Source organism: Eubalaena glacialis, chromosome 5 (genome assembly GCF_028564815.1).
Source record: "Eubalaena glacialis isolate mEubGla1 chromosome 5, mEubGla1.1.hap2.+ XY, whole genome shotgun sequence".
Taxonomy (NCBI): Eukaryota; Metazoa; Chordata; class Mammalia; order Artiodactyla; family Balaenidae; genus Eubalaena; species Eubalaena glacialis.
Window position 1 is genome coordinate 147,321,131 of NC_083720.1, and position 10,045 is coordinate 147,331,175.

The following is a 10,045-nucleotide window of genomic DNA, read 5'->3' on the forward strand; positions in this document are numbered from 1 at the left end:
CAACACATTTGAAGGATTGCATTTTTATTTGTGATAAAACCCATAGATAGAATATACATACAAGTCACATAAAAATACATGAGGATGATAATTAAACCTAATATACAGTGATGGATAGGTAGTGCGATTAAAGAACTACACATTTATTGTATACAGTGTTACTAATGTCAGTGAATCTCTTCTAAGAAGCACCTCTCGAACAAAGGGTATGTTTTAGCAGTTAGTGCAAACACGTTAAAAACACTATTTATAGAACTACAACCTCAAAATATTCAGTCACACACGATCTCATGCATTGGTTAACCACTTTGGAACGGCAGCGCCATTCCACATTATAATATGCACACGTGTTATATGGCACCTTCCTGAGTTGAACTTTGAAAACGGTAACCACACAAAGTGCCAGAACGGATGAATTCATCCCAGTCTGGGCCTTCACTGGTGGTAGTAGTAATCTTGACCGTCATAGCCGTCGTAGCTCCGCCCTTTATAGTAGCTGTACTCATCCTCATAGGCTCGGTAATTGTCCCCACGAGGTTCTCCATTTTCATTTTCGTAGATTTCATATCCATTGTCGTAGTCATTGGTGCCTGTTTGTTCATACTCCCCCTCATATCCAGGGGTGGGAGTTTCCCCAAATGGTGGCGGGGTAGTCCCGTCGATATCCTGGGGTGGAGTTGTCGGTTCAAATCCACCATTTGGAGAGGTAGTTGCCTTAGAGCCACCATTGTCCTGCCCTCCAGCCACTGTGGTTCCTTCTGCATTGGCTTCAGTGACACCTTCTTCGCCTTCTTCCTCTCCATTGTCCCCACCACTGCTGCCATGGCCATTGTCTATCTCTGTGCGGTTGGTGCCGGTGCCATTTATGCCTTGCTCATTATCATCCACTCCTGCTTCATTTTCATTTTCTTCCTCTTCTTCTTCATCACTTTCCTCCTCTTTTGTAGCCTTCTTTCCTGTATCCCCAGCCTATAAGGAAAAGTTTGAAGGAATCCAAATTTAGGTGTGAAAAACATAAAACTCAAGGCCATTATTTCATCCAAAATAGGCTGTACTGACAGCCTTGTTCTACATGTAATTCTTAATTGAAGCCAATTTAAGTTACAAAAGAATTGGTGGGTTTTTAAAAATTCAGAATTAGTACCTTTGTCATTGGGTTTTGAGGGAGAAAAAGGTACCTGATAAATAAGTCTCTGTGGGAGATGCTTTCTATAGCTTTGCTACTCACTTTCTCTGTCTTGGAATCCTCTTCCCAGAAATGCTATGGCATCTCTCAGGACCTTTTATCCATTGCTAAGATGCTTGTCCTTAGTCTTCTGTGATAATATTGAAAGTATAAGAACATGGGAAGAGAACTTCCATGGGAAAGACCTTTCCTTATTTGTAAACAGGGACATTGTACCTGCTCTTACTTTTTCATTGAGTTAATGAAGATAATGTAAAATACTGTGTGTAGAGTGTCAGGATAACCTCAGACTTCAGTAAAGCAATGAGAGCAGATTGAACATCTTGGAGGAATTGTTACCTTCGTGGGAAGCTGGATGGCAGCTAGACCTATATTCCCTGTTCCAGGCGTGGTCTCCTCTCCATAACCAAGTGTGGTAATGGAAAGGGTGGTGTTCTCAGCCTCTGACTCTTCATCTTCATTTCCATCAGAATCTTCATTCTCTTCGTTGTTTTCTTCTTCGTTTGAAGTCTCCTGGGGTAAGTGTCCAGAGCAAGAAAATGTATTTAAGCTAGAAGATAACTCAAGATTTGCTGAAGTCGTGAACCATTATCGGAAAAAACCTTCTCCGTACCCCTCAGCCAGCTTGTCACCCAGTGTTGACAATTCTGCTTCCTCTTATGCCGCACTTCTCACTTCTCAGAACTCAATTCAAAGTTTTCTCATACTATTTACCTCACTATAGTGTGCTTTAGATATTTGTGTATTCCGTTTAATCAATTCAAAAATATTTGTGTAATAATTTCAGCATATCTGACTATATGGTATCATACAATACATGGCTTAGGCTCTTGAAGTCTTGTTAATAGCTACGACGACATGATAGTTCATTAATTATTGTATTTGCTGACAAATAAGCTGAGAACTTTATACCTATTTTTTAATTCCTTAGAGCAGTCTTTTAAGGTAGGGTTGTAACTCACACCCTTTAGAAAAGGAAAGTGAGCTCAGAAAAGTTAAAAAACTTGTTTAAGGTCTCATAGTAAGTGATGACACTGTATCTTTCTAATTAAAAAAAAAAACCTGGGCCCTTTCTGTGCACCATGACATTCTTGATGACAAGGAGGATTTATGTGAATTGTCCACATTATACCCAGGATATTTTTTCAGAAAAGAATTTTTTATAGAAGCCCCTCTCTTCAAACAAGTTGATTGCATGTCGTATTTACTATCAAAAAGAAGTGAATGTATTTCATTTACTTTCAGGAGTATTTAAAGAAAAAGAGACATATTAAATTCAAAATCCATCTGCCAATATATAAGCCAGTTTTGAGCTGTGTGCAGTATTCAAAAGATGTCAGGCATCTGACACACAATTTTTCTGTGCAAAGAAGAAATCGAACGCTCCAAGAAATCCTTAGCGATATATTATGTTATTGCAGGAAGATGTTTTTTAAAAATTACTGCTCCTGAATGAATGTTATTATCATCTTTAACATTTTACTCTTTTGCCTTTACTCCCTGCTGTTAGGCAATTGTTTGCTGATGGAGTTAATCTCTCAAAGTAATTCATAGCTAATATTGGAAGTCAGGAATTCATACACAGAATTTATTTACTTTAAATGAGTACTGGAAAACTGAATTTATTTCAATGTGTTTTTAAAGAGATTGTGACGTTAGGATAACTTTAACTAGGCATCCTATATTTTAAGACTTCAAAACAAACAAACAAAAGCCAGATTTAGCCTGCCTTATTACTAAAACAAACGATGTTTGTTTCATCAGATTTGTAAATTCCACTGTTTTAATGAACTCTTGGGACTACTAGAGTCCACCCCAAAACAGTCTCCAAGCTAACTGTGTCAAATATCACACTAACACCATACTATTTATTTTTTCATGTTTATATGCTTTAGTCCAACAGACTAAATCTTTCAGGGAAGAAGGAGGTAATATCCTTAGAGTAGGAGACGATACAGTTTGGGTCCTGCACCGTTGTTTCACAGGTAAAGGACCTGAGGTCCAGTGGGATAAATGACTCACATGAGGTCAAAGATGTGGCAGTTCATTAGCAGCAGGGTCATGACTACAGACCCAAACTCCCAACTCATAGGATTCTCCTTTTTCTCCTAACAACACCCTTTCTTTTCCTAGTACTTGTTCTACTACAATAAGTTAAAAAGGAAAGTACGTCAGTCTTTTTATGGGTACGAGACCTCAAATATCTTCTTGAATCGAAAACGTAGCAATCATTTGTGCTTAAAAAAAGTATTATTAACCCACCAGAATAGCTAAAATGACTGAAAGAAATACGTGTTGGTGAGAATGTAAAGCTGCTGGAATGCTTATATATGGATAGTGGAAGTTTACATTAGTACGTCGTCTTTGGTAAGCTGTTGGTGGCATCTCCTCAGGAAGAACATATGCAGACCTTTCGACGTAGATATTTCATGTCTAGGTAGAGTGGCCTCCAGAAATGAATGCATATGTTCACCAGAAGGAGAACTAGAAGTTCACAGCAGCACTCTTTTGTCATAGCCCCAACCTGAAAACTCCCCAACTGCCCTTCAACAGAAGGATAACACATTGTGGTACATTCACATAATGAAATACTGACAATGAGAATGAACGATTTTCAACTATAGAAACATATGAACCAAGCTCTGAAGCTGAGAGTGGAAGAGGTCACATGCAAAAGAGTATATGCTGCATGATTCCATACGTGTATGTATGTGTGTGTATGGAACACAAAAAGAGCCAAAAACACTCTATCTGTTAGGAGTAAACATAGCAGTTGCCCTTGGTGGTGGTGGGTTAACGGATGGAATGGAGCACAAAACATGTGCTGCTTTTTTCTATGGGTGCTGGTTACCCTTAAGTGTTCAATTTCTGAAATTTCAGTCATCTATAAACTTATGATAATTGTGTTATGTACATTATATTTCAATAAAAGTTTTATAAATGTGAGACTGAATAATTTAGGAGAGGGGAAAAAAATGTATGATCACCAAATAGAAAATATGCCTAAGCACCTTCTCATGGGAATACAATTCCTGGAGACTCTGTATTTAATCTGAATTGCCAGTGAAATTTTAGGGAAGAGATGGGGAAAAAAGAGGCTCTAAACTCTCTTCAGGATGGAAGACTCCCAGGTTTATTCATCCAGTTTTCCACTATCACTTTGAATGAATGGTCTTTGGAGCATTTATTCCTCTGAAGTTTCAAAACCAAACCACCAAATATTGACTGGGCACTATATATGTATAAGAAACTGGGCTGGGCAGTGTGAAGAGATGCAAAAGAGGGTACAGCACTGTTCATCCTCAAAGCAAGGATTGTTACCTGTGGTCTCTAGTCTCCTGGGTCATGGGGAGTTTGCAGATAAGTTCTGGGAGGACCAGAAATGTTCAGAGATTGTTGGTAAAATATCCAGTACGTGAGATTTCATCAGAGTTCTAAAGGAACCTTAATGTTTCTCCATCCCAACCACCATCGCAACAAATGAAGAACCATTGTCAAAAGATATGCAGTCTAATTGGGAAATCTAGCTGGTAAGGCAATTTTACGATCTCTGTACAGCAAGCAGCTGTGGTTGAATGGATTACCCTAGCTTAGTTCTTGTGTAAGATTACTATGTGGAACTCCAGGCAAAATTTTGTGGGATATAGTAGGTGGCATTTTTCCTGGCACTGGCTTGACATTCTTGTTAAGGTACCCCTTTAAAAGCTATTAGGATAAATTGTGGTACTAAAAAAGTTACTTTTATGGTTAAAAAAAAAATCAGACTAATTATGCATCACTTTTAAAGTTCTCACACCATTTTGTTTTCAAGAGAGCAGACGTTTATCCATTTTGGACTGTCATTGTCCCTTCATAAATAGCATCTAAGAATACCTGAATTTAGAAGGTTCCCAAACCAGTGGATAGCTATAATTGACTACCCAGGAAAATGTACCGAATTAGTATGTTTCTATGGGCAAGCATGTCAGTTATAAACATGTTAGCACAATTTCCAAGTTATATAGATGAATTTTAGCCATGAACTACACTAATTTGTAGTGCTATATAGGAAGGTATTTATACATCTTGAGCATTTGCATTTCTATGAAAACATGAATTTTATTAGTAGGCAAAAAGACATATAAAACTCCAGTCAGAAAGAACAGCCCTACTTTGTGAGTCAAGAAAGGCAGATGAATCACAATAACACGGTAGAGGATATGAGATTAGCTTTCTTATACTACCCACTGATTAAACTGAATTTTTAAAGTTTAGTCATTAAAACAAGTATTGCACTAAGCTTAGGATTATTATATATTTGTCTTTTACCATCATGCTCTATCCACCTAAAGGTAAATAAAACTTTCTTTCCTTCTATCAGAATTTACATTTCTTCCACTTAAAATGGAGATACTTTTGTATTCATGTACAACTTACAGGTAACTTTATCCCCAAACTGTAATAGTGTTTTAAGCAGGTCATTTTATTTAATCCTAATTTAAATAGTATTCTCCTTGTCCAAAATAGAAGACTGTGGGCAGTTGGTAACCTGGCAATCTCTATTTGCTGAGTGTAGACTACAGGAGTCTACTTTTCTATTTGTTTTTTGTCCTGCCCGGTTTGCTTTGAAAAAACCTGCAGAAATTCCTTACCTCTTCTTCCTCCTCTTCTGAGCTATCATCATTTCCATTTTCTTCAGACAAGTCACTACTGCTCTAAAAAAAAATGTATACATGAATTCATAGACATATGAATATATATGTACATACATATTTATTTACTTAGAACAGTTCTCATGCTACTGTGAGAAAGCTATGAGGAGATTGGACATATGCAAAACAAGATTAGAAAGAAAGGGGCATTTTACAGTGATCAAGATATGCATTGAAATACTCCATTTTTAACCTCGAAAGCATTGACAGTGTGTTGAAATATTTTGTATGTAAAAACGAGAGCAATGAATGGCAGAATGGCTTAGCTCTGAGAGAATGAGAATTATCTGGTCCAATTTTTTTATTTTACAGAAAAGGAACCTGAAGCCCACACAGTTGTGAATTCTCCAACCAGTTCAACACAAGTCTTGAACTAAAACATCGATCTCATTGTTTTATTTTCTTTATAAAATATGAATGAAATGATAACTAGGCTTATTATAAAATATAAGTTGTTACTGGATGATTTTCATAAATAATGAGCTCTCTTTGTGAATTTAGCTTAGAATTTGACTTGAAATTAAATTTGCATATAATTTTTAGTACCTTTTAATCTAATTAAAGCTAATGCCTAAAATGAAGTGTGTGTGTGTGTGTGTGTGTGTGTTTGTGTAAAGTTATATAAGAGAAAAATTCATTTACTCATTTAGGAAATTTATGAGTACCATTCCTCTAAAAAGCTCCATATTGAATGAGAATAAATTAAACCAAGGAGTCTGTATATAAAAATAAAATTATAAGTTAATGAGCTTTGCTACTTTTTAAAAGGAAAGGTATATCTAAACATCTGTTATCTGAGCCTTTAAGACAGTGGAGGAGATTTTTTCCTCTTTCTCCCAATGTTCATCCAAATTGAACTTTCCTTCTTTTTTCTGCAGCCACTCCTTAATGACACTAAGTATACAAGTAGATACCTAACTTAAGATTCTGTCATTTTCTGCTCTGCACATTTATTTTTGATTCTGGTGACTCAGTTAAGTACTGTCGGTCTTAGAAAACACAGCTGCAGAAGAACCTTAGGGTTTAGAGATCAACGTGAGGGAATATTCATGTCCCAACCCTGCTCGGGGCTCTCCCTGTTGGGCTCATTCTTCAGATGGCCAAGCCATCCACCCAAGGAAAGGAATGCTTGTCTCCTTGAGCCAAGAGTAATCTTGGGTGGAAAAGAGAATTATTAGACCTGCTCTTCCACTGCCATGACCTTAATGGCTGTGCCTTCCCTAGCCCAGAGGTGAATAAAGCATTAGATTCTATTGGAACTATTTCTATTTGTTAGTTAAATTATATATAGGGGACAGCATATTTGTGCAGCGTATTTTGTCTCAATGGGAATGTTTTAGTCATTTTACAAGCTTTCCTTACCTCTAGCTTTCATCTTACTCCAACCATTTCACTCTTCAATTAGTATCTGCAGTGAGGACAGTTTTAAAACTGCATGAAATGCCTTGAAGACTTAGCATTTCTTATTTTCCTTTTTTTTTCATTTACGCCTTATTACCAACTTGTCAATAAGTCCTATTGATTCTTCTGGAAGTCTTTCATATACTCCTTCCAACTTCTATCCCTACTGCATTTATTCAGTTCTGAAATATATATTCCAGGCATTGTACTGAGAATGAAGGTCGTAGCAAGAAGGGAAGTTGGAAATATGGGCAGTTCCCCATGTCAAGTACTGTGATAACTGAGATGAGTCTGATAAAAGAAATTTAAGATAAAGTCCCTGCTGTTTAAGAGTTCACACACTAACCAAATATCATTTTAATCATAAAAAAATCAATTTCCTCAGTTAAAAATGCTTAGGGTGTTAAGCTTATTTATACTTACATTTCTGTAGCCAAGCAGATAAGCTACAATAGACTGACAGCCTTGCAATCAACATAAGCTATTTCATGCAAGTTGGTATTTTAGAAAAGATTATATATAAACACAGATCAGTTTGAATAAAACATGAACTTCAAAGCCAGTGCAGCTTAATGCATTTGGGGGTGATAATCTGAGCACTAAATACTTAACAGACTTAAGAAAATAAATAATAAGGAGCTATGGAAACATATAAGTAGACATGTAAGGAGAAAAATATTGGAAATCAAACTTTGTAAAGTGGGATGATAGATCATAAATACCAGATCAGACTGTTGGATCAGCAGATATATTTTATTGGATTATATTTTGAAACAACTGTCTTATTTACAAATTCTACATTGGTTGAGATAAATCTATCTGCATATAATCTATAGAAAATTTGTATATTAAAGATCTGCTTAAAAATCTGTGAACTTTGGGTCTATCAGTAAGGAAAAATATTACCTCTCCTAATATCTTTTCACTACAGACATTTGAATTGGGCCACACGTAGATATCTATAAAAATTTCTAGGTGGGAATACCTCCAAGTATATGATATTTTAGAAAAGTTGAAGAGATAGTCCAAAACGTAAATGTATTATCATTTCCATTTAGTTTAAGAAAGACAACAAAGTTTCAAATGAGCAATGTTTATTTATGGGGAAACCAAAGAATGGAAGGCAATTCTGAAAACCCACAACTCTTGTATCATTTGTGCCCATATTTCTGTGGCCATACACATTCCGCATAATTATTATGGTGCTAGAAATACTTTAAGATGATCATTTCCTACCATTGTATGAGTTGGAAGTGGGTTAGTCCAACATATGGCAGGATACTATGCCAAGCCACTGTGCTAAGGCATCGTTTTCAGCGTCCTTACTGCTTTTAGTGTCTCAGGAGACTGGGGTCAGATGCTGCATAATTGGTGCCCTGAGCCCAGACTGTATAGTAATAAAAATAGCACAGTTCTGGTTTGTTGTCTATTTAAAATCAGCACCACACCCTCTAGTTTTCAGAACCCTCTTCACAGGTAACTCAGTAAAAACAGAAATTCTTATTTTTAGTGTTTAGTTATTTTTTGTTTGTTTGTTTACAAATTTTAAGGATGTTTTGTTTTTCTCACAAGCTTTTTAGTTTGCTTCATGAATTTCTCTCTTTCCTCTGCATTCTTGATCTACACTTTCCATCAGAGTTGTGCTCCAGTATGATGTATTGTTCTAGTGAACTACACAGGTCAAAGGTTAAGAAACTCTTCAGCAAACCAGTGATCCTCAGGAATTTTTTTAATGCTCTTTGTTGTTTCTGAAGTCAATTTTTTCCCCTAAATTAAAAGAGTCTAAATTATTGGCTATAAAACAGCTACATGACTGTATAATATGGCAATTAGTGGCCTTTTCACTGACTTAAATGTCAATAACTGATAAAATTGTCCACTTTGGTCAGTGAATTAGACAAAACACCTGAACTCAAATGTTCTGCAGGGTGTGCTTTCATTATGTCATTCTAGACTGGGCCCGATTGAGTTTACTCTCTATGTGTGTGGATCTGCTTTACAAGAAAAACTTAGGAATAAATTTTATTTTATTACATTAAAAACAAACTGTTTGTAGTAAGTGGTCTTTCTTTCTGGCTGAATTTCAGGGAGAGTTGAATTTAGGTGTTTTACAGTTAAATTGGATTCCCTTTCAATTGTAATGGGTGAGAAGGAAAATTAATTTTTATACTTACCTGAACCGGAAATCGTTTTAGAGGAGGATAAAAGTAGGCATGCTTGTAAAGATAGTATCGGGGCCTGTACTTAAAGACCTGCATGAACACAATAAATGATACATTCATGTTTCATGTGCAATAAATCTAGAGGAAGTGCAGTCAAGCCAAGGAAGTATGCTAAGGTGAATTACCCCATTTTCTTCAGAATCCTCTAATTTGGCTCTTCGATGCAAATTTTTCATCTGTTTAAAAGAGCATTTAATTATTATATATTCTCTCAATATAAAAAGACAAAAATGGAAATAACTATAGGTTTTTAATAAAGAACTTACCGAGAGAGCACAGGCCATTCCCAAAATGCTGAACAAAATTAAAGCCGTCTTCATTTTGCTTCTGGAATTAATGAAGTGGTAAAGTTAATGAGTAAAACTAAGAATGTACCCTTTTTTCCTCATACTAGGTGATGTATTTAATTGTTTTCATTTTTGTCCAATTAGAGCTTTGACTAAGTAGGACCAAATTTCTGCTTTTGGTCTAAAATTGTTCCTTCTGTTTAAGTGGTAGAAGACTGACTTTATCCACCTATTTGAATAATCATGAGTTCCATATTT

The 10,045-nt window shown here is 36.0% G+C and overlaps 1 protein-coding gene across 1 annotated transcript; it reads right to left on the reverse strand.

Moving 5' to 3' along the window:
* Window positions 1-435: 435 nt before the first annotated feature.
* IBSP (integrin binding sialoprotein) lies at window positions 436-9,820 on the reverse strand. Its single transcript, XM_061191741.1, has 6 exons — window positions 9,767-9,820; window positions 9,626-9,676; window positions 9,453-9,530; window positions 5,818-5,880; window positions 1,526-1,699; window positions 436-969 (listed from the first exon to the last, which is right to left on the reverse strand). The coding sequence occupies exons 1-6, from the start codon at window positions 9,818-9,820 to the stop codon at window positions 436-438; spliced, it is 954 nt and encodes a 317-aa protein (XP_061047724.1).
* Window positions 9,821-10,045: the final 225 nt, after the last annotated feature.